This window comes from Schistocerca americana, chromosome 1 (genome assembly GCF_021461395.2).
Source record: "Schistocerca americana isolate TAMUIC-IGC-003095 chromosome 1, iqSchAmer2.1, whole genome shotgun sequence".
NCBI classification, from domain to species: domain Eukaryota; kingdom Metazoa; phylum Arthropoda; class Insecta; order Orthoptera; family Acrididae; genus Schistocerca; species Schistocerca americana.
Window position 1 is genome coordinate 646,495,553 of NC_060119.1, and position 26,663 is coordinate 646,522,215.

Consider the following 26,663-nt stretch of genomic DNA (forward strand, 5'->3'; position numbering starts at 1 on the left):
GCTATACTCCATACAAATACTTTCAGAAATGACTTCCTGACACTTAAATCTATACTCGATGTTAACAAATTTCTCTTCTTCAGAAACGCTTTCCTTGCCATTGCCAGTCTACATTTTATATCCTCTCTACTTCGACCATCACCAGTTATTTTGCTCCCCAAATAGCAAAACTTCTTTACTACTTTAAGTGTCTCATTTTCTAATCTAATTCCCTCAGCATCACCCGACTTGATTCGACTACATTCCATTATCCTCGTTTTGTTTTTGTTGATGTTCATCTTATATCCTCCTTTCAAGACACTGTCCATTCCATTCAACTGCTCTTCCAAGTCCTTTGCTGTCTCTGACAGAATTACAATGTCATCGGCGAACCTCAAAGTTTTTATTTCTTCTCCATGGATTTTAATACCTACTCCGAATTTTTCTTTTGTTTCCTTTACTGCTTGCTCAATATACAGATTGAATAACATCGGGGAGAGGCTACAACCCTGTCTCACTCCTTTCCCAACCACTGCTTCCCTTTCATGCCCCTCGACTCTTATAACTGCCATCTGGTTTCTGTACAAATAGTAAATAGCCTTTCACTCCCTGTATTTTACCCCTGCCACCTTCAGAATTTGAAAGAGAGTATTCCAATCACCATTGTCAAAAGCTTTCTCTAAGTCTGCAAATGCTAGAAACATAGGGGTGCCTTTCCTTAATCTTTCTTCTAAGGTAAGTCGTAAGGTCGGTATTGCCTCACATGTTCCAATATTTCTACGGAATCCAAACTGATCTTCCCCAAGGTCGGCTTCTACTAGTTTTTCCATTCGTCTGTAAAGAATTCGTGTTAGTATTTTGCAGCTGTGGCTTATTAAACTAATTGTTCGGTAATTTTCACATCTGTCAACACCTGCTTTCTTTGGGATTGGAATTATTATATTCTTCTTGAAGTCTGATGGTATTTCGCCTGTCTCATACATCTTGCTCACCAGATGGTAGAGTTTTGTCAGGACTGTCTCTCCCAAGGCAGTCAGTAGTTCTAATCAAATTCAATATTTCTTCTGTTACCCAAAGATTTCTACTAGCCCTCGTCTTTTTACCTACTTGATCCTCTGCTGCCTTCACTACTTCATCCCTCAGAGCTACCCATTCTTCTTCTATTTTATTTCTTTCCCCCATTTGTGACAATTGTTCCCTTATGCTCTCCCTGAAACTCTGTACAACCTCTGGTTTAATCAGTTTGTCCAGGTCCCATCTCCTTAAATTCCCACCTTTCTGCAGTTTCTTCAGTTTTAATCTACAGTTCATAACCAATAGATTGCGGTCAGAGTCCACATCTGCCCCTAGAAATGTCTTACAATTTAATACCTGGTTCCTAAATCTCTTGTCTTACCATTATATAATATATCTGATACCTTCTAGTATTTCCAGGATTCTTCCATGTGTACAACCTCCTTTTATGATTCTTGAAACAAGTGTTAGCTATGATTAAGTTATGCTCTGTGCAAAATTCTACCAGACGGCTTCCTCTTTCATTTCTCTCCCCCAATCCATATTCACCCACTATGTTTCCTTCTCTCCCTTTTCCTACTCTCGAATTCCAGTCGCCCATGACTATTAAATTTTCGTCTCCCTTCACTACCTGAATAATTTCTTTTATCTCGTCATACATTTCATTAATTTCTTCATCATCTGCAGAGCTAGTTGGCATATAAACTTGTACTACTGTAGTAGGCGTGGGCTTCATGTCTATCTTGGCCACAATAATGCGTTCACTATGCTTTTTTTAGTAGCTTACCTGCACTCCTATTTTTTATTCATTATTAAACCTACTCCTGCATTACCCCTATTTGATTTTGTATTTATAAGCCTGTATTCACCTGACCAGAAGTCTTGTTCCTCCTGCCACCAAACTTCACTAATTCCCACTATATCTAACTTCAACCTATCCATTTCCCATTTTAAATTTTCTAACCTACCTGCCCGATTAAGGGATCTGACATTCCACGCTCCAATCCGCAGAACGCCAGTTTTCTTTCTCCTGATAACGATGTCCTCCTGAGTAGTCCCCGCCCGGAGATCCAAATGGGGGACTATTTTACCTCCGGAATATTTTACCCAAGAGGATGCCATCATCATTTAACCATACAGTAAAGCTGCATGCTCTCAGGAAAAATTACGGCTGTAGTTTCTAATTGCTTTCAGCCGTTAGCAGTACCAGCACAGCAAGGCCGTTTTGGTTAGTGTTACAAGGCCAGATCAGTCAATCGTCCAGACTGTTGCCCCTGCAACTACTAAAAAGGCTGCTGCCCCTCTTCAGGAACCACACATTTGTCTGGCCTCTCAACAGATACCCCTCCGTTGTGGTTGCACCTACGGTATGGTCATCTGTATCACTGAGGCACGCCAGCCTCCCCACCAACGGCAAGGTCCATGGTTCATGGGGGGCCCACCAACATAAAAGACACCAATTGCTTCCTCCATGAACCCTCCATGTCCTGTTCCTTTACTATATGGTGAACTTCTTGTCACTGTTGATGCCACATCTCTTTACATTAACATCCCTAATGTTCATGGCCTTACCATTATTGAACACTACCTTTCCGTATGTCCAACGGACTCCAAACCTACAACCTCCTTCCTTGTCACCATGACCAACTACATCCTAACCCACAATTACTACACACTGAAAGACTCACTCTCAAAAAAATCTGTAGTATGGCAATGGGCACCTGCATGGCACAATCTATTCATAGGCCATCTAGACAAATCCGTCCCAACCACCCAGAATGCCAGATACCTCACCTGCTTCACGTTCATTGACATCTTTGAGATCTGGATTAAAGTTAAGGACACCCCATCCACATTCCTCCAGGACATAACACCTTCTCTCCCATTCATTTTACCTGGTCCCCATTTGCTTTACCTGGCCCCCCTCAACCCAAAAAGCCATCTTCCTTGATGTTGATCTCCACCTCGAACATGGCCACATCAATACCTCTGTCCATATCAAATTTAACAACCACCAGAATTACCTCCACTTTGATAGGTGGCACCTACTCCAGACCAAAAAGTCCTTTCCATACAGCCTAGCCACCTGTCGTCATTACACCTTTAGGACAAGCAGTCCCCTCTCGAAACATACCAAGGGTCTCACTGATGCCTTCACAGACTGAAATTATCAACCCAATGTTGTATAGAAACAAATCTCCCATGTCTTATCTCTCTGGTCACCCACCACCTCCTAAAGTCCCACCATCTGACCATTTCCCTTGTGACTCAGTATCACCCAGAACAGGGGCAACTGAATCACATTCGCCATCAATGCTTCAACTACCTTATTTTGTGACTTGAAATAAGAAATGTCCTGTCCTACCCACTATCCTTTGTGATAGGTCTTATTTTGGTTAAGTCATAAAGTATATGTCGCTTAGTAAGTATATTGCTTCTTTGCCCTGCACTGTCTTCAGATAAACATGCCCATCCTAAAAGAGGTATGTCCAAAAGGAAAGGAACATATACCTGTATTACAATGTTTCCTTAAGCCAGTATAAAATTTTTCATTCTTCAATTATTTGTCTCTTCCTATCTATGATTCTGAGTGGACTTATTGCACGTGTGTATGTGTGACAACACTATATATTTGTATAAAAGTTTTTCCAATGTATCATCTGGAAACATAGGCAGTTACATTCATTTTTAAATTGCTTCATCCTGAAAATGATACCTGAAAATACCATAGCCTGCAAGCTTCAAAAACTCTGCAACATTATGTATGAGTGTATTACACTGCACTCTTAATCATTGAGCTGGATGGTTCAACCTTTTCTTCAAGAAATAAGATGCAAGTATCACTCTTCAAAGGAAAGTTAATATAAAAATCAATTTAGAGTGTTACAGTGGTAATCGTAGCAAGAGACTGTGGAGGTGCAAACTTAGATGCATGAACTGCTGCTGGTGAAAGTATCCTCTAGTCACACACTTTGAAATAATCCACATTATTTAGACCTCCTTATGGCACCAATACTTAAACACCAGTATACCTTACACACACACACACACACACACACACACACACACACACACACAATATCCTCAACCCTCCCTACTTTACCCTGTTCTCAACCCCTTCCCTCATGGTCAATATCCTTGTAATAAATGCCGATGCAAGACCTATCCCATACATCCTCCCACCACCATTTACATCTACTCCAGTCTGGTCACAACCATCACCTATCTCATCGAAGCAGGGCTACCTGTGAAAGCAGTCATGTGATCATGTTTGTTTTGCCCTAAAAGGAAACAAACATGCGATCTACAAGGTAACTCGCAATCACTGTGCTGCTTTCTACATGGTCGTGACAAACAACAAGCTGTCTGTCAACATGAATGGCCACCGATGAACTGGCCACAAAACAGCTGGACCACCCAGCTGTTAAGCATGCCTCCCAACACAACTATCTTCACTTCAATGACTGCTTCACAGCCTGCACCACCTGAATCCTTCCTACCAACAACCACAGACTTTCTACTTATCTCCTCCTCTGCTCCTTGCCCTAACCTCTCCCCACTATGTCCCTGTATGCTCCCACAAGCAGCAATTTTCATTCCCCAGCCCTATCGTGGTATTTAATGTTCATAAAATTTTGTTAGTGACTATGTGAATGGCATTCTTAATAGAGTGAATTACTGAGAATGTTACTGTTGCTCAGTTGAGACACTATTCTATAATATATCACCTTTTCAAAAGTGTTGAAAAATAATGACAGTGAAACATGTTTGTAGTTGTTGTCATCTATCCTGTCACCTTTCTTAGAGGGATTTAACAATGCTGGCCGGAGTGGCAGTGCAGTTCTAGGCGCTAGTCTGGAGCCGAGCAACAGCTACGGTTGCAGGTTCGAATCCTGCCTCGGGCATGGATGTGTGTGATGTCCTTAGGTTAGTTAGGTTTAGTTAGTTCTAAGTTCTAGGCGACTGATGACCTCAGGAGTTAAGTCCCATAGTGCTCAGAGCCATTTGGATTTAACAATGGCATATTTCAATCTCTGTGGAAAATTGCCCTAAGTGATGCAATATACATTTCATGTAAAACGGGGCTTATTACACGAGAACAAAACTTTAGCACTCTATTAGAAGCATCATCAGGTCCAGATGATGTTTTCTTTTTGAGAGAATGTGATTTTCTTCATTTCAGAAAGAAAAGTTGGTGACAGTTATATGAATGAATTTTACAAGAGTTACTTCTTCAACTTACTGCTGCGATTTTACTGTTTTTGTCCCTATATTTTCTATTACATTTAAGGAATCATTTACAGCCTTTTCCTTCATTTAAAGAGTGATGTGATTCTGTTTTGTGGCCAGCTGTCCTGCCCCTCATTTCACAACATTCATTACAGCCTTAAGTCTGTTGTTGGAGTTAGTGATTTCTGACATCATATGCACGCTCCTTGATTTTTTAAAATAACTGTTCTTAGTGATTTTGAATAGTTTTTGCAGTGCCCAACTACTGATGGGCCTATATTTGTTCTTGCCAAGAAGATATTTTAATCTCCCAAGGTTTTTTTACATGGCTGTTTAATGTCCTTTCTGATTAGCTTATATGTAAAGATATTTTCAAAGAATGATATGAATTTATCAAAGAATGATATGAATTTGTCATGGAATAGATTAAATTTTATATTAGCTTTTGGTTCACTATAAATTTCATTATAATCCATCTCTTGTAAACTATTCTTAAAAATGTTTGTCCTATAATCATTATTTACTCAAACTGATTTCCATACAGCAAAGCATTATGTTATTTTCCTAACTAACAGTGCATCATGATCAGAGAGAGAATTTGCTTCGAATTTCACCAAAGAAGACATTTATCCATCCATTTTGGAGAAAGTTAATTACTGAGATCAAATTTTAGGACCCAAATAAGGTTTCCAAATCATTTTTCCCTATCACAACCCTTTAGAAAATCTACACTGAAATGACTACAGACTACTAACAGCTTGTTGCTGTCTGGCATAGGATAATAAGGAATCCAAATTCCTCATTACAGTTCAAAATTTCCCATTGGGAGCTATAAACAGTAGCAATTAAAAGTGCACTATTTTTTAATTAGTAATTCATGAGCACACACTATTATGTGCTGATCACTACAAAATCTACATCAACATTTTTTAATTTTTGTTCTGTCGTAGTACATATGAAAACTCCTTTCCCCATATTACTTCTATATCAGTAAAATGCTGGGGTGTAATATTTTGTATGTAACTTGTCTAACACCTTGCAGTTATGTGGTGCTCAGACAGGTGCTAGATGTCCATTTTTATTTAACGTAATTATTGTTGTGAGTAGTTCAGGACAAGTCATTTGTTAATATACATTACAGAAGTAGTCTGCTCTCCTTCATAATGGGGTTTATGGAACACTGTGTGGAGGGATGTTCCGCTGTGATACTGCATGCTCATTGCCACAGCACATTTTGTATATAAAATAATAGTAATCTGCTCTTTTCACACAGCTATTGCTGAATGACAGCACATACAAAGACGAAGTAATATTTAAAATATTTTAATAAAATAAAAAACTGTACAAAATATTTTTCTGTAGCAGCAGGAATAAACATGTGTTTCAATGGGCAATATACAAGTCTGTGAGCCAACTGCACAAAAAATACTGAGTGCATCATTCCATGCCCACATGGCTGTTTCTCTCCATTCCTGTGGGACATGAAATGAAAACAAATATTTAGTGGCAAAGCACAAAACATTTGCACTTTTTCCACAGTTCTCTTAGAGAAGCAGAAGGAAATTCAAGTGAGTACATTTTAGGAATAAATAGTCTTCTCAACCCATTCTTCCAGTGAGAAAGTTGCACTGTTTGTTCCTTTGGGGTCTCTTTCTCGGAACATATCTGTAAAACAAAAGAAATATGAAATCATTTTACCTACATATTTAAATATTTCAAAGTAAACCTTAATCAGTAATTAGTGCACAAACAATGAATTAGTGAAATAGAATCATGAGTATTCAAACGGGAAACAAAGTGAAAGAGTACTGTCTTAACACAAGATTTTGTTTTGGTGAATACTGGATTTCTCACACCTCACGGAAATTGTCAATAATTACTAATGCCAAAAGAAGATAATTCTCTTAGGAATACAAACACATAAAGACCATTAAATAACAGAAATTTTTGGATGAAAAATAAAAATGAGCAAAGGCAGCTACTCATCTGTAAAACCATTTCTATATGGGATATGCCACAATTAGTAACCCACCAGGTTAGCCAAGGGTGCTAATGTGCTGCTTCTTGGACTTGGGTACACACACCGGCCCCAGATCGAATCCACCCGGCAGATTAATGACAAGGGCCGGTGTGTCAGCGGGCCTCTAGGTGAATACTGGGCTGGTCCCCCTGTCCTGCCTTAGTTACATGGCTGGCAGACATTTTAAAACATTCGTACTATTTCATGGCTTATACTAAGTGCAGACAGCTGGGGTGCACTACTTCTGTCCCGGGAGGGGGGTACTGTGTGGCGACAGGAAGGGCATCCGGCCACCCTTCGACACTGACATCACCAAATCTGTAGTAACAAGGCTGACCCCATGTTGAAGTGGGACGAAGGCCCATGAAAATGTTGATAGCGAGAATTTGATTGAATTATTAAGGTATGTAGGAGTGGTAAAATTGTGGCATTGATAGTAATGTTGAGGCCAAAGTTGAAAATAATTCAAAGAAAAGTAAATGTATATACATTGGGCTGATATGCAGGTCAGAGCAGACAAGGGGTCTCCCAGAGCACTCATGTGGCAAGAGAAACCTCACCACATCTGACTCCTGCCAGCATGATTAAGTGCAAAGACAGTTACAGAACCAAAAATGCCTTCTAACTGGGAGATTTGTGATAATACATGTGAAGAGACTGAAAATGCTATGTATATCAGTTGGACTGACAATAATACAATAAGGTGAGAGAAACAGTAATATCAGCAAGTATATGGGACCAAGTGAGTGCCCCCGGGCTCCTCTGCACGAGATAAGGGCCATCCTTTCCACAGCTGTCTCAGCCGCGATCTGTCATAGTTAATTGTTGAAGATAGGAACAGCACTCACTATCTCAGAGGAAGCATAAAAACCTGTTCAGCTGTTCTTTCATCAGCAGCTAGTATCAAGAATAAGGAATTCTCAAGGTCATGTAATGTAAAATACAGTAAGGCAGAAAAAAATTGCAAACCACATCCAAAAGCAATTAAAAGAAAGTTCAAAGCAACTGGCAGAGGAGGTAGAGGCCAGGGGGCCCCATACCCAACATTGAGGGTCCATCCATATGCTGCGTGTGGCAGGAGATGCTCCAATTCCAACCACCCTGCCCCGCCCCAAAAGTAGCTCAAAACTTTACATCCAAGAGTAAAAACCACTCAGAGAAAGCTGAGAATCAGTTCAACCATCCGTATGTCATACACCAAAACTGGAGACAATTAATCTGGAAGATCATGCTTAGCATAGAGAGCCAGGAGGAGGGAGGGGCAGGGGGGGGGGGGGGGGCAGCAACTCATTACATAACCGAACTACGGATTAATTTGGTATGACCAATATGCAGGGAACACACAATGATGGATACATTCCAGGAGAAATGGATGGAATACAGTGGAACTTTGATTATACGTGCTCTGATTTTACATTTTTCACTATTCTCCACCATAAGCTCACAGCACCAGTAAAAAACCCTGAAGATCAATGGTAAAAACTCCCAGATTTTACATTTCTTCATGGTAAGGTTTACCTCGATTCTAAGTTCTTACTCGATGTCTCGCTTGACTTCGTCCTGTTTTCTCCCTATTGACATTCGATGTGACTGAATGAGTTCAAGTGACACAAAGGCCAGAAGGTTCATAGCACAGGTGGTTGCGGAGTTAAGGGAATATTTTACGCAATTGAGGAGAATGGTTGGTTGGATGGTTCGGGGAAGGAGACCAGACAGCGTGGTCATCGGTCTCATCGGATTAGGGAAGGATGGGGAAGGAAGTCGGCCGTGCCCTTTCAGAGGAACCATCCCAGCATTTGCCTGGAGTGATTTAGGGAAATCACGGAAAACCTAAATCAGGATGGCCGGACCCGGGATTGAACCGTCGTCCTTCCGAATGCGAGTCCAGTGTCTAACCACTGCGCCACCTCGCTCGGTGAGGAGAATGGAGAGGAGAGATGTGCGAGAGGAAATGTTGGCGTAATCCATGACTGGTGTTGCCAACACAATTTGCAACATTTTGCTTCATCACACAATTATGATACACCTACTGCTTGGTTGCAGTGATGATGGAAAAACAAGGCGTTTGACATGAAGTGTTTCAGACCAAGCCAATACATAATGAAGGGGCACAGCCACCACCTTTTCTTGTGCCACTTATAACTATCTCATCTTTTTGCGTATATTTCCAATATACTGTATCCAGCAACAATGTCAATTATCAACCTTTTAAATTCAAACATGAGCCTTTAATAATATGCTTGGCCGTAACTGAGGAAATGTCATCCATTTCCAGCAAGTGAGCTCTTATTGGCTGGTGACTTGTTAAGTTACTCAGCAGCCAGCACAGCCATCACACCACAATAACACTGTAAAATGAGCTCGCCTACTGGATGTTTGGAGTGGGAGAATGGCCCTTCAATGACATGAATGGAGGTAGGAGTGAAAGCATTCTGTGAAGTGCTGAAAATATACTTTCAGTGCAGATGATGTGCTATGACAGATGTCACACAGAAAAAGAAAAAGGGTTTTGCGAATAGCACATTTTAAAGTGTTTCCTGTTCAAATCTGACACGATGTAATCACAACAACTACATACACCAATCATGTATATACTTTGTTCCACAAACACTACACACTGTAGATTGTAAAGACTGGAACAGTAATAGAGGGCATGAAGTGAAACTGTAGCACTTTAGCTTTCTTTCAAATTTACATTTTAAACAGTATACATAAATCCACTAAGCTGATTTCTAAAAGGCTTGTAATAACAGTTGGGGAAAAACTCATTTTTTCTCTTCTATGTTTCTCTCATCAAGCCTAAAATAATAAGTTAATGGTGGTGAGCATATGAATTGCAGCTTGTAAAAAAAAGCATTAAACAGTAACTGCAATGGTGAAAAATTTGTCATTAAGAAGATGTCTGCATTTATGCTTATGGTTTAACCACTCAGCTGCAGTGCTGTTTTTGGCTTAATTCAATATGTTCACCAATTTTTACTTTTCTCTGGGTGAGCACAAAGGATGATCTCTCAAAAATGTGTGTTTTTAGCATGTAATTTGTAGTTGTAGCATGTCAGAAAATAGCCAGATTACCTTGCACCCAATACCAATTTCAATTTTTTGACGAGTTTTTACTTGCTATTATACATCTGTGGTTATTTAAGAACTGATGAAATTCATTACCACAAATTAATGTATAAACATTGTACATTTAATTTCCTACACTTAGGCAGATTTTATACAAAGTATTAGAGAGGATTGCGATTTTTAATCATGTATACTAATTACATGTGATTTTGCTTGTCTTTTGGGGGTCTTAACATTTTGCTTGCTTCTACATTTTCCTCAATTTTGCATTTTTTAAGTCTGGACCGCATGGAAACACAAAATAGGGGTTTCATTGTAGTGACATACAGCAATAGTCTGCTCAACAGTGTGGAGTTCATTAACAAAGACAATAGCCTACCACATATTGTTCTATTTCTGACTGAGAACATGTCTTATTTGCGTCTCTGAATCAGCAGCTGGGATCTTTGAAATGAAAGTTGGGCGAGTAAGCAATTCTCTAACCAACTGTTCGTTCCCAGGGATACTCATGGCTTTGGACCCACAAAAAGACAACTGGGCATACAATAATTAAGGGCAGATCAGTCAAGAATAGCTTGTACCACAGTGAGACAAGAGTAATATCTATCAACTGCTCATGACAGTTATCCAATTGAAAACACAGTCAAGGAATGCATGTTTAATAAAATGTAGAGCTCTGTTAGTGATCATCAGCTCCACTATAAAAACACTATACATATTTGATGTTTCTGATCGGTTGGAGACGTAAAATTAAATTCTGTAATATCCATGGTTTTAGTGCTGTCAACACCTTGATACTCCTGAATGACGTAAGATCATGGGGTCAACAAACTTTAGTTCCTTGAAATAGATCAGTCCTAGTTCGAGGTCTGGGTGCTGACCAAGGGGATTGCGGGCAGAATGTTGGCAGGTGGGGGTGGGGGTGGGGGTGGGGTGGGGGGGGGGAGGCGGGGGGGGGGGGGGGGGGAGTGTCGACGGGGGAGGAGAAGTGTTGATGAGGGGAATGGATGGACACAGGAACCAAATACTAAGGAGGTTAGGTAGATGTCCTGTCAGAGGGCTTCGAGGCACATTCCAAAAGGCAATCGCATCTGAAGGTGGGTGTCAGACAGTCGATATATATGGGATATGTGTGCGCGCGAGTGTATACCCGTCCTTTTTTCCCCCTAAGATAAGTCTTTCCGCTCCCGGGATTGGAACGAATCCTTACCCTCTCCCTTAAAACCCACATCCTTTTGTCTTTCCCTCTCCTTCCCTCTTTCCTGATGAGGCAACAGTTTGTCGTTAAAGCTTGAATTTTGTGTGTGTGTGTCTTTCGACCTGCCAGCGCTTTCGTTCGGTAAGTCACATCATCTTTGTTTTTAGATATATTTTTCCCACGTGGAATGTTTCCTTATATAAAACAAAGATGATGAGACTTACCAAACAAAAGCGCTGGCAGGTCGATAGACACACAAACAAACACAAACATACACACAAAATTCAAGCTTTCGCAACGAACAGTTGCTTCATCAGGAAAGAGGGAAGGAGAGGGAAAGACTAAAGGATGTGGGATTTATGGGAGAGGGTAAGGAGTCATTCCAATCCCGGGAGTGGAAAGACTTACCTTAAGGGGATAAAAGGACAGGTATACACTCCTGCGCGCGCACACACACACACACACACACACACACACACACACACACACACACACACACACACACACATCCATCCGCACATACACAGACACAAGCAGACATTTGTAAAGGCAAAGAGTTTGGGCAGAGATGTCAGTCGAGGCAGAAGTACAGAGGCAAAGATGTTGTTGGAAGACAGGTGAGGTATGAGCGGCGGCAAATTGAAATTAGAAATTAGCGGAGATTGAGGCCTGGTGGATAATGGGAAGAGAGGATATATTGAAGTGCAAGTTCCCATCTCCGGAGTTCGGATAGGTGTAACCATTGATGCCACTTCCTTATACACAAATATTCCGCATGTTCAGGGCCTCGCTGCGATGGAGCACTTCCTTTCACGCCGATCACCTGCCACCCTACCTAAAACCTCTTTCCTCATTACCTTAGCCAGCTTCATCCTGACCCACAACTTCTTCACTTTCGAAGGCCAGACATACCAACAATTAAAGGGAACAGCCATGGGTACCAGGATGGCCCCCTCGTACGCCAACCTATTCATGGGTCGCTTAGAGGAAGCCTTCCTGGTTACCCATGGCCACCAACCCAAAGTTTGGTACAGATTTATTGATGACATTTTCATGATCTGGACTCACAGTGAAGAAGAACTCCAGAATTTCCTCTCCAACCTCAACTCCTTTGGTTCCATCAGATTCACCTGGTCCTACTCTAAATCCCATGCCACTTTCCTTGACGTTGACCTCCACCTGTCCAATGGCCAGCTTCACACGTCCGTCCACATCAAACTCACCAACAAGCAACAGTACCTCCATTATGACAGCTGCCACCCATTCCACATCAAACGGTCCCTTCCCTACAGCCTAGGTCTTCATGGCAAACGAATCTGCTCCAGTCCGGAATCCTTGAACCATTACACTAACAACCTGAAAACAGCTTTCGCATCCCGCAACTACCCTCCTGACCTGGTACAGAAGCAAATAACCAGAGCCACTTCCTCATCCCCTCAAACCCAGAACCTCCCACAGAAGAACCACAAAAGTGCCCCACTTGTGACAGGATACTTTCCGGGACTGGATCAGACTCTGAATGTGGCTCTCCAGCAGGAATACGACTTCCTCAAATCCTGCCCTGAAATGAGATCCATCCTCCATGAAATCCTCCCCACTCCACCAAGAGTGTCTTTCCGCCATCCACCTAACCTTCGTAACCTCTTAGTTCATTCCTATGAAATCCTCAAACCACCTTCCCTACCCTCTGGCTCCTACCCTTGTAACCGCCCCCGGTGTAAAACCTGTCCCATGCACCCTCCCACCACCACCTACTCCAGTCCTGTAACCCGGAAGGTGTACACGATCAAAGGCAGAGCCACGTGTGAAAGCACCCACATGATCTACCAACTGACCTGCCTACACTGTGATGCATTCTATGTGGGAATGACCAACAATAAACTGTCCATTCGCATGAATGGACACAGGCAGACAGTGTTTGTTGGTAATGAGGATCACCCTGTGGCTAGACATGCCTTTGAGCACGGCCAGCACATCTTGGCACAGTGTTACACCATCTGGGTTATCTGGATACTTCCCACTAACACCAACCTATCCGAACTCCAGAGATGGGAACTTGCACTTCAATATATCCTCTCTTCCCGTTATCCACCAGGCCTCAATCTCCGCTAATTTCTAATTTCAATTTGCCGCCGCTCATATCTCACCTGTCTTCCAACAACATCTTTGCCTCTGTACTTCTGCCTCGACTGACATCTCTGCCCAAACTCTTTGCCTTTACAAATGTCTGCTTGTGTCTGTGTATGTGCGGATGCATGTGTGTGCGCACACCTGCGCGCGCAGGTGTGTATACCTGTCCTTTTTTTCCCCTTAAGGTAAGTCTTTCCGCTCCCGGGATTGGAATGACTCCTTACCCTCTCCCTTAAAACCCACATCCTTTCGTCTTTCCCTCTCCTTCCCTCTTTTCTGATGAGGCAACAGTTTGTTGCGAGAGGTTGAATTTTGTGTGTATGTTTGTGTGTCTATCGACGTGCCAGCGCTTTCGTTTGGTAAGTCACATCATCTTTGTTTTTTATATATATATATATATATATATATATATATATATATATATATATATATATATATATATATATATATATATAAGAAGCTATAAGTTCAATGGTTAGGAAATTGTTAAATGGTGGTTGTGTTAAGTGAGCACGAGTTGGTGAATCTGAACTGAAGAGATAATATCCCTGCTTCAGCAAGGAGACTATATGTGGGACTAGTTCAGAAGCCTCATACTTCACAACTGACCAAGTCCAATAATTTGAAGACCAAAGCTGCTGGTGACCCATAAACCTCAGTTGGGATGAGACCAGTTCACATGGCTCATTGATAATAATGAGGGAGAGTGTAATATTCGGCACAGATCCCTGTGAAATGCTGCTCTCTTGGACCCATGGGGAGGGTGAGTGACGTACTAACTACAACCCGAAACAACTGGAGAGATAAAAACTGACAATTGGCAGGGTGTCTTAAAAGCCCACAGTTATAGATGGTGAGTAAAACATGATGGTGCAAAGCAGTGTCATGTGCCTTATGAAAGTCAAAAGTTGGTATTTACAAAACATCTGTTGAATTGCTCTTTCCAACCTAAGCAGATGGTCAGTTTTTGATTGTTCCTCCCAGAAACCACACTGATGGGGAGACAGTGAGCCCTGCGACTCAAGAACCTGGCGTAATCATTGGGCTACCATCCTTTCAAGTGGTCTGCAGAGAGCTTTTGAGAGACTGATCAGTCAGCAGCTCATGGATTTAGATTGGGTTTTCGGCTGATTTAAGGATTGGAAGGATGATACTATTTCATGATTACAAAGGAGATACACCCTCTAGCCAAATACAGTTAAAGACCCTGAGTAGATAGGAGTCCTGCAGTAACATTCAGATGTTGGATCACCTGATTATGAATCTAATGAAGGTCTCGGGCCATATTGTGTGACAAGTGAATAGACTGATTGAGTTCCCAGTCAGTGAAAGTTTCACTATACAATTTAGCATGATGGGGGATAAAGAGCAGGGCGACATCTTCAATTTGATTTTTACATATCCCAAAATACCCAGGTAAGAAGAGGATACTGATACTGGCACAAAGAGTGTTGCAAGGTGTTCAGCAAGAACTAACGTATCAGTAGATACACTTCCATAAAGGAGAGAACCTGGAAAAGATGATCTTTGGCAGCACAGGACTACAGAACTTCGCACACAACTGGAATGAAGAGGTATATGTTCCCAAGGAGGAGATGCAGCGCTCCCAGCATTCCTTCTTACTGCATTTAATTAGACAGTAATCCTTAGCATGGTGCCCCTTAGAAGTCTTTAGGTTAGATTCCATTACAACTATTCCACTCCAGAACTGTGATGTAATCCAAAATGTCAGTTGCAACTCCATCTGTACCTTATTGCAGATCTACATTTCAGCTACAGAATAGCTATCATCAATGTGTATGAAGTGTGTCATGTAGACTCAAAAGGCTTATAACCAAACGTTACATGACCTTAGCATGTACACAGCTGAATTCAAACTAATTAGTCTACTTAACCCCCAATTACTGTAGGGTGACATTGATGGAGTAACATGTCAGGTACTGCCAACAACCTGGCCACAGTAGTGGCAAAAGTTGATATTATGGAGACAGGATATAAACAGCTGTATTTTTTCTGAGCTTCAAAAGGAGAGGTGATTGGAGACAGTCTTGTATTTTGGATTTATTAATTAGGGTAGCACACACTGGGGATGACTGCCATTTCCACAACTGACACAGACGGATGGTACCACACACCTCATGAATGAATTTTCTTAAAGTGACTGGCCATAGTCTCCATAAATAAGGTTGTGTATACACCGGGAAGACACATGCCTGAAGTGCTGGCATTTAAAGCACAGTATTGGAGGTCAGAAATAAAGCTTCACATTGCAGTGGTAAACCAAGTGCATCTGTGTGCAGCATTACACCCTGGTGAAAAATAAAATCCAGCACCATGTTTAGGTTCTTATGGCACCTTATGGTAACATGTACATATCCAGGTTGTATGTGAGACATTAATGACCAGGACTGGGTAGAATTTGCTATCTTAATTGGAACCACCTTTTAACTTACTGTAGGGAGACAGTTCACCAAAAACATTTTCCAGTGAACAGCTGGTGTGTTCTGGGGCGATCACTGTTTTTAAAATAATTGAAAAGCCACCATCACTTCAATATCATTTACTAGATGACCGGTTTCAGCACTCTGAAGGTGCCATCATCGGATCTGAAACGTGGAGTAACATTTATAGAAACAGATGGTCTGCCTCATGTGCCATGATGTCCATATGGTTTTATAGATGTTAATCCACGTTTCAGATCCAATGATGGCACCTTCAGAGAGCTGAAATTAGTCATCTAGTAAACGATACTGAAGTGATTGTGGCTTTTCAATCATTTTAAAAACATTTTCAATGTTTTTCACACAGAACACTGGCTTAGTAGAAGGAAGGATCCTCCTTCTGTTCGGTACAAACAAGGAACTGAGGGGAGTAAATGTCCTTGTTTTATTATCTTCCCATGGTGTGGCCAAGGAGGGAAAGTTCTGAAGGTTATAATGATCTGCATTGAATTGCTATCTATCTGAAGAGACTACTGGAGCCTCACAGCCACCGGCTCATAACTGATCACTTCATTATACCAAATGTCTGCCGTGGAACTGCATACTTCAAATAAGGCCTCTTCCCATGGCCAAGGGTACCATCCTGCCAAAGCAGTACTCCCTGGAGCCCCTATCTCCCTAGACAAACAGGCACTTACTCCTCAGCATGGACAGGGATGTGGCAGCTTGGGCATCAATAGTACAATCCCTCCATTGTCAGCAGGCTACTAACATATGGGTACCTGATGACCTCCAACATGAACTGGCCACCTTGCTTGGTATTGGATGACCTTCCCCACATGGTTCACCTATATTTTTTACAGAATTTGAAGAAGTTGAGGTGAAACCCAAGTACGGGGACCAAACAAAAGTTAATCATAACATGATGTCGTGTACAAAACACTAACAATGAGATAAGCCAGAATCTACATCCTACAAGCAAGCTAGGTCATCAGCAGAGAATCTGTCTTGAAGAATAAGTCTGAGAAAAGACATAGCCAGAGAATAAAATTACAACACAGGAAAGGAAGAAGTACTGCAAAAAGGAGGGGGTGGGGAGAGGAGCGCAGGGTTACTCGCCACACAAAATCCTACAAGGGTTGTGAACCTTTTTGAGGGGTGGGATGGGGGGGGGGGGGCAGAGGCAACAGGGAGAGAGAACGGAAACAAAGATTGTAATGTGAAGTATGGGACAGGAGAAGAATGGAATTGATATAGAATACAGCTTAGTACATTATTTCTCTTGTCTCTGTTCTACTATTCATGAAGTCTTCTGTGATGCAGTAACAGAGTTTGAAGCAACCAGAGAATGACATTAAGAGACTGGGAAGGTCCAGATATGGACCCTAATGTGGCCCACTTCTGCAGCAAACAATATTGGTCAAAAAATACAAAACTACTTCCATGTGCCAAAAATATGAAACTTGGTACACAAATAAAACAAGCACACCAATTTCACCATATCAATATATGAGTGCAGCAACCTCAAGATGACCTCTGTCCTCTTAAAATTCTACAAGTTACACACAAATTTAATTAGGTATTATTTTTAACATTCATATTTATACTCTATAATGAAAAATGATGGTTTAACAAATTTCTGGAGCCTAGTAAACAATACTAGTACCAAGAAAGGTCACAACAATCGTTATGTTTCCTGAGATTCTTCCCCACTGCTACTTTTATCTTTCATTTTCAAAATCACGAAAAACCTAGTGCGGAAAGGAATAATGAGGCCGAAGAAATTAATGTAAATTAAGGTCAAATAGGTGGCGAGAACTAAGGACATGTAACACCAGTTTCCACCTGTGGAGTTCTGAGGAACTCTTGTCTGGGGGAACACTCCAAATAGCATATGTGGTGAAACAGGCACCGAGGTCACAACTACGATGTTGTACAGGATGCTCTGCGACATGATACTGTTTGTTGCCAATGTACAATGTCTCCCTATTCCTATTCTTCCTAACTGGTAACTAGGCAGTAGTCATGCCAATGTAAAAGGCCAATGGTGTTTACATAACAGCTGGTACAAGACCTTTGTTTTTTCACAGGTGGCTCTCCCTTTGAAAGCAAATGTTCGCCAGTTACAGGGCTGGTAGGAAGGTGCACAGATCAAGTCTTGCAGCAGTGACAGTCACAGGGTTAGGAGCCATAGGGTAAGGATATGGGTGTAGAATGAGCGTAGGGTCCAACAAGGATATTGCGATAGTGATGAGAAGCTATTCCAGGTGTGGTGAGCAAAATGTCCAACACAGTGGATCTTATTTCAGGCCAAGATTTCAGGAAAACATAGCCTTACTGAAGTAGCTGATTAATACGCTCAGGCAAACTCTTAGATTAATACACTAATCTGTTACTTTGAAAAGGCTAAGATCATATCCTAAAATGAGGTCCATTCTGTCCAACAATTTCTCACTAGACCTAGAATAGCTTTTCATCACCCTCTCAATCTCTGCAATGTTCTAGTCAGAATCGTTGCTTCTACACCTATTTCCCTACCCTATAGCTCCCTGCTGTAAGGCTGCCCCTATGCACCCTCCTATCACCACATATATACCAGCACCGTAACTGGCAAAGTATATACCATTAAAGGGAGAGGTAACTGTGAAACAACACTTCTTGTACCAGCTGTCATCTAGGAACTATTGGGCCTTTTACATTGGCATGACTACCATCAAATTATCAGTTAGCATGAAAGATCCTGTTGCAGAGCATGATCTACAATGTGACAATTGTGGCCTTGGTGCTCATTTCACCTACATGCCATGTGGATTTCTCCCCCAGACACCAGCTTCTCAGAACTCTGTAAATGGGAGCTAGTGTTTCAACACGTCTTTGGTTCTCGCTACCGACCTCGCCTTAATTTGTGTTAACTTCTTCAGTGTCAGCAGTAATTTCTTCACTCCTTTTTTAGCTCTCTCTTCTTCCCACCTCTACCACACACAATGCACTTAGCTTTTCGCTCTTATTAACTCGTGCACATCATTTTGTGAGTAATCTCTGTCCAGTGTATTACTCTTTCTTCCACCTTTAAGTTCTCAGGTTTTCAAGTCTCATCCAGTGCAGTTCCCAAATCAATCAGTCAATCTTGCCTTCTTATCCCACCCCACAAGTCTCTTCCCATCTGCGGCTCTGGCTGACTTCCCTGAATTCTCCCAATCCCCTAAACCTCATCAATCCTATTTGTTCACCCTCTTCCTTTCCTTTCCTTTCAACCCTTCTGCCAGGAAGAGGATCCAGTAGCTCTGAAAGCTTGCTAATTTCAATATTTTTATACATGTTTTCTCCTTCCACTGCTTGGCGAGTGGATTTTTTATCTGTCCAATTACATTTGAATTGTATAGTTTAGTTTTGAAAATCTCAGTAATTAATGCCTGCTCTAAAATTTGTAAAAGTTGGTTTTTCAAAACCAGCATGAGACCTTTCACTATAATAAGCTTTTATTTCAGTTTTTACTCAGAAACTGACTTTAACAGTATGACCTTCTGAGATTTAAAACCAACCTGTAGTGTCATGGGTACATTTTTGTTTGTTGTTTCACTACTTCTGAACTTTGGGGTTGGATTCCTATACTAAAACAAGAGAAGTAGACCATAAAATATATATTCAAGAAAGACATTAGCTCTACTTTCAAGAAGTGTTAATATGTGACTGCTGACTACATCCTCTAAAGTGCTATGTCATCGGGAATAATATACAGTCACATAAAATTTTTTGGATAAGAAACACTAAAAAAATAGTATAAAAATTGTATGGTATCTCAAACCACACAGAACATTGTTACCCTCATTATGTAACAAAATTTATGAAATACTGAACAGTGTGAAGTTCTTCTTAGGGTAGATAATTCATTTTCTCAACAGTATGTTTGTGTTTGATGCTGTCAGATAACATGGTTGACTACAAGAGAGTGGCAGTGATTTGAACAATGGGTTTATTCATAACACTTAACTGAGAAAGATAAATGTTAATCAGAACTATTTTAAAATCAAATGAGATAATTTTAGTCTCAACAAATATTAAAAATGAGTAGTAGCAGTGCCAAGATAAGAAAACAAGTATAGAAAATGATTATTAAATATTACACCATATGCTGTGAAGTTAACATGTGCCACAATGGCTTACAATTAGCTAGAAATGGTGAATTTGGTATTGCCGCAATCTTTGACGCATAATACAGACTTACTTAAAGAAAATTAAACAGTTTTTATATTTACAAATTGTTACTGTATCATCATTGTGGGTAGAACCTCCGCCTGCTGCAACAGTGAAGGACCAGCTCATGAATGAAACAAAGAAACTTAATTTGCTCTCCAAGAAGCCCCATATAGGTTACAGGATAGTATATACACCATCCTATAACATAAAAGGGAGCGACTTTGAAACAATAGTTCATAGTATGGTATGAAATTCCTGAGATAAGTTGCCTTATTTTTGCAGAATATGTCTCATGATATGAAGTCGACTAACATTTATTTACCAGGTGCATCTGTTTCACATAAATCAAAGTTTTAATATTACTCATACGAAAGTGGAATCATTATCCAATAAACTGGCTGTTGTAGAATATGTCAGAATCCTTTGAAATTAGGTAAGATAGACTTCTACTACCCGGAAAAAGTCATGCATTTCAAATACAAAACAGTAACTAGAAGTCAAGGTAGACGTGTGATCTATCTACAAATGGGGATTAAGTTTGAAACCTTTGAGAAAGTTAATCATTTGACAGTTGAAATATTATGTGAAATGGCAGCAAATAGGACAACAGATTAAAATATCATGGTTATCAAATACAGAAGGGGCAGACGAGATTGCTAAGCAATGGAAATGCTAGGTTGGGTAGCTAAATGTTTAACTGTCTTTTCATCGTGCCTGTCTGCAACTCAGCATGTCAGCTGTAAGATGAGTGTGTTAGTAAGTTAATGTTTGTATGTGAAAGTAAATATAGATATAGGGTAATTATCTGTGGCAGTTTTACTTTAAACTTCCAGTTGCTTACTAATTATAGCTCTTATGCAAATAGTTTATTCAGCTCTTTTGGGCTTTATGTTACAAATAGTAAAATGAAAAGGTTACAAGCCAGAGCCATACAGACGATACATTTGTCTCAATTGAATTAAAATATCTGAAGTTAGACATAATCAAAGACTTATGTATCTTACAAGAAACATTAAAACTAATGTTCATCATGGAGAAAATACATGTGGGAAATGAGCACACCCTAAATACATTTGTTCCATTTAGATGATAGTATGTGACTACAAATGCAATACCTGGAGAAAAAAAAAAAAAAAAAAAGTGAAGCATCCTGAAAACCCAGATGAATGTGAATGTAACGTATATAAATGAATAGAGTTGCAATTCTCTATGACAGGTAGAACAGCCACCAGAGTGAATTACTGTTGTCCATGTTTTGTGTTGTTACCAGGCTTGGTATCATACACTGCAAAAGGAGCATGGACAGTATCACATGTTCAGTGATCACTGTGAAGAACATGGAGATATCACATAATTGTATAAGACAGCATTATCAGCACCTGAAGGAATTTGAAAGGTGCCTCACTATCTAGCTCCATTTGGCCATCTGGTTGAATCCTATTTGTCCAGCTTTCAAGCCCTGCAACATTGAGATTTATGAGACACTTTGGATGTAACAGTGACTTTATGTTTGACTGCATAGGAGCATAGTGGTAGGTATATTCACATCAAGGTTCTGGTCAACCAAGTATGACCACCACAAGGGAGGGTCACTGTATTGTGTACCAAACACATCATAACCCCTAAATATCTGCGTCTTTATCTGAGAAAAAGTGAGGGACTCTACCCCATTCCATCTCATCCAGTACCAGTTGCTGAAGACTAGTAGTTGCTGGACTAAGGGATTAAGGTCTCATACGTAGTCTGTCAGTAACACCACAGCACAGATGGTTGGATTTGGGGTTGTGCTGTGACGGGGAAGCATGGGCTGCTGATGAATGTTGTCATTGTGTTCAGCAATTAATCGGAGTTCTGCACTATCCCAGATGACCACCCCATCGGGAAATATGGCAGTGACATGAGGAGATGTCCCATTCTCCCAGTGTTCTGGAGATAGACAGTGTTATTCCTGGCATGATAGTAGGGAGCCATTGGGTATGACTTCTGGTCACAACTGGTGGTGATCGAGGGAACTCTGACAGCACAGTGGTATATCACATACATCTTGTCCTTGTGTGTTTCCTCTTATGCAACACTATTGTTGGGCTTCTTTTTTTTTTCAACAGGACAATGCTCCTTCATACGTGGTACATGACTATTAACTTTCTGTATGATGGTGAGATACCCCCATGGCAAGCAAGATCACCCAGATCTGTCTCAATATAACGGGACAACCAGCTTACATGTCAACTACATCCCAGTGGCCAGTATCCAGAATATTTTGGACCAGTTACAACAGTTGTGGGATAGCTTGCCTCAAGAAAGGATACAAAAGCTTTATAACACCTTTCCCAACCTTTGAATCAGTACATACATCAAGGACCAAGGCAGAGCAATGGGATACTCTTAAGCAGGATCATAATGTCAAGTTCTGACTTTATGATGTTATCACTGAAATAACATCGAATGCCCCTCAGATTAGATTAGATTAGATTAGATTAATACTTCTTCCATAGATCATGAATACGACACTTCGTAATGATGTGGAACGTGTCAGGTTAATAAAAGATGTCTGTACAAGATATTACATTACACAAAATATTGCACGACACTAATGTTTAAGTTGTTTTTTTTCCCCCCTCCCTTAATTTTTAAATGTTGGTTGAGTATCTTTCAGACTTTTGATGCTGTTTGGTAGGTGACCAAAGACTCTTGTGGCAGCATAATTTACCCCTTTCTGTGCCAAAGTCAGATTTAACCCTGCATAGTGAAGATCATCCTTTCTCCTGGTGTTATAGCTATGGACACTGCTATTACTTTTGAACTGGGTTGGATTATTAACAACAAATTTCATAAGTGAATATATATACTGTGAGGATCCCTAGATCCTTAAATAGATGTCTGTAGGATGACCGTGGGTGGGCTCCAGCAATTATTCTGATTACATGTTTTTGAGCGATGAATACTTTTCTACTCAATGATGAATTACCCCAGAATATGATGCCATACGAAAGCAGTGAATGAAAGTAGGCATAGTAAGCTAATTTACTGAGATTCTTATCACCAAAATTTGCAATAATCCTAATAGCATACGTTGCTGAACTCAGACGTTTCAGCAGACCATCAATGTGTTGCTTCCAGTTTAACCTCTCATCAATGGACACACCTAAAAATTTTGAAAATTCTACCTTAGCTACAGACTTCTGTCCAAAGTTTATATTTATCACAGGAGTTGTGCCATTTACTGTATGGAACTGTATATACTGTGTTTTATCAAAATTTAAAGAGAGTCCGTTTGCTGAGAACCACTTAATAATTTTGTGAGAAACATCATTTACAATTACATCACTTAGTTCTTGGTTTTTGGATGTTATTACTATACTTGTATCATGAGCAAAAAGAACTAACTTTGCATCTTCATCAATTTGGAATGTTAAGTCATTAATGTATAACAAGAACAGTAAAGGACCTAAGACCGAACCCTGTGGCACCCCGTACTTGATAGCCCCTTGATAGCCCCTCAGTTTGAGGAATCAGCTGTTGTTTTAACATTACATGAACCACTTATTTGAACTTTCTGCATTCTTCCAGTTAAGTATGAATTAAACCATTTGTGCACTGCCCCCCTCAAACCATAATGATTTAGCTTATCTAAAAGAATTCCATGATTTACACAATCAAAGGCCTTTGAGGGATCACAAAAAATACCAATGGGTGATGTCCGGTTATTCAGAGCATTTAATATTTGATCAGTGACAGCATATATAGCATTTTCTGTTGAAAAGTCTTTCTGAAAACCAAACTGACATTTTGTTAGTACTTTATTTTTACAAATAGGGGAGGCTACTCTTGAATTCATTACTTTCTCAAAAATTTTTGATAGAGCTGTCAGAAGAGAGATTGGGCGATAGTTGTTGACATCCGACGTATCCCCCTTTTCATGCAATGGTTTTATAATGGCATATTTCAGTCTATCAGGGAAAACACCCTGCTCCAAAGAGCTATTACATACGTGGCTGAGAATCCTACTTATCTCTTGCTGGAATGCCATCAATTCCGTAAGAGCTTTTACTTTTCAGTGAGTTTATTATTTTACCGATTTCAGAGGGAGAGGTTGGTGGACATGCAGTTGTTTCGAACTGCACAGGTATGGCCTCTTCTATTAGAAGGCTTGCCTCTTCTAGTGAAGATCTAGAGCCTATTTTCTCCACAACATTTAAAAAATGATTATTGAAAATATTTTCAATTTCTGATTGTTTGTTAGTACACTTGTCAGTCAGTCTTATGGCACTTAAGTCTTCCTGTGCTCTTGGTTGCCCTGTTTCCCTTTCAATAATATTCCAAATTGCTTTAATTTTATTATCAGTTACTGATCTCAGACATGATACACATGCTTCTGGACTTTTTAATAACTTTTCTTAGTACCGCATAATAGTTTTTATAATATTGAACAATTTCGGGGTCAGTACTCCCTCAGCCCAAGAAGTTTCAGTTCATTTCCCCTCTCCTCCTGGTTGCTTCGTTTTCCGTGTTAGGCGGTGTATAACAAGAACTTTCAGCTGATAAGAAATGCTATAATCTACTAGTCATCGTCTTCAAAATTGTTAACATATCCTTGCCTCATAAGATATCAAGTGAGAAGAAGACAAATAGATTTAATAAGGTTCACGTTGAAGACATGTTAAGGAGAGTCTGAATAGTATTATGACTTGTATAGCTTTACCAGCTCTTATGTAATAAAAGGAATATATGTAAGTGAGTAGAAAAGATTCAGCCATGCCTTAAAACAAAACAAAAGTAAAAAGACTTGTGCAATAACATCCATATTTGACAATAAGGTGCAAACCATCTGGAAGACAGACAGCAGTGAATGTAACAGCAAAAGGAGTATACGGAGAGAGAGGATTTTCTTTACTGATAAGGCATAGGAAAAAGCCCACAATGTAGTCACTGGCCTTAAGTATTTTTTGGAAAATACTACACAACCAGAAAGTTTGGACTGACTGAGGTGCAAAATGTGCTTGATGTGTTTAAAAAAATGAGCAGCTTCAGTAGGGAAATTTATGGATTGAATGTGACAATGTCAAAATGTGGACCAGATCATCTAGCAAAACTGATGACATGTAATGAATAAATGCATCCTGCAAGCCTGGTTCAAAAGAACACTTAAGTATACAAAAGGTCCTGGGCTTGTAGCCATATCGATTGGACCACAGATGACCGGAAAGCTGTGGCCTGGTCGTATGATTCCTGAGTTCAGTTGGTACGAGCTGATGGTAGGGTTTGAGTGTGGCACAGCTCCCATGAATCCATGGACCCAGATTGTCAATAAGGCGCTGTGCACATTGGTGGTGGCTCCATAATGGTGTGGTCTGTGTTTCCATGGAATGGATTGGGTGCTCTGGTCCAGCTGAACTGATCATCAACTGGGAATGGTTATGTTCAGCTACTTTGAGTCCATTTGCCACCGAACAATGATGGAATTTTTATGGGTGACAATGCACTATGTCACCAGGTCACAACTGTTCACAATTGGTTTGAAGAACATTTTGGACAATTAGAGTGAATGATTTAGTCATCCAGACTGCCCAGCATGAATCCCATTGAAAATTTATGGGACATAATCGAAAGGTCAGTTTGGTGCACTAAATCCTGGCCTGTAAATACTTTCACAATTATGGACAATATTATACAGGCAGAGTGGCTCAATATTTTTGCAAGGGACTTCCAACAACTTGCTGAATCGATGCCACATCAGCTGCTGCATTGCATTGGGCAAAAGGAGGTCCAACATATTAGAAGGTATCTCATGACTTGTCACCTCAATGTATTTCCCCTTAGGAAAGTATGTCTTTGTGTTGGTAGTCCAATGCTGAAAGTTGTCTATTATGCCCCAATATATATTCATAGAGTCTATGGTACCACTTGAAAAGAGGGCAGTGGTGATAATATGTAGCATGATACCCAAAGCTCATTGTACACACAGCTTCAGTAAACTGAAGATTACACCTCTGTCACCCTTATAGAATTTGCAGTATGCAAAGCACATGAATGAGAACTAATGCAGAAGCCAACAGTAAGACATGTGCTATAATTATAATACCAGGCACAAAGAAGATCAGGTATCATTCCACTACGACTATAAAAAACAACAGAAGCATTCTGTAAACAAATCAATTACACACTTCAAAGTCATACCTCAGTGTATCAGAGAGCTGCCAGATCGATTCGAAAGAGAAATTCAACATTATCTACTACAACAAAGTACTTACAACACTGATGAATTTACAGTTGAGAATAAGAAAATGGTATGATAATACTATATTTCTTATTACACCTTTAGTATTAGGATATGATACACCAATGAACAGAAACATAGTGCATACTTATTTTAATGTTTTAATAT

At 40.3% G+C, this 26,663-nt stretch overlaps 1 protein-coding gene across 5 annotated transcripts in view; it reads right to left on the minus strand.

Annotated features, from left to right (window-relative positions):
- Nucleotides 1–6,530: 6,530 nt before the first annotated feature.
- LOC124607819 (calpain-A) overlaps nucleotides 6,531–26,663 on the minus strand; it is a 602,483-nt gene continuing 582,350 nt past the window's right edge. For all 5 annotated transcript variants that reach the window (XM_047139938.1, XM_047139936.1, XM_047139939.1 and 2 more), the window contains one exon: nucleotides 6,531–6,888. In XM_047139938.1, the coding sequence (XP_046995894.1) occupies nucleotides 6,803–6,888 (86 nt within the window). In that variant the 3' untranslated portion in view covers nucleotides 6,531–6,802. The remainder of the gene's footprint in view (nucleotides 6,889–26,663) is intronic.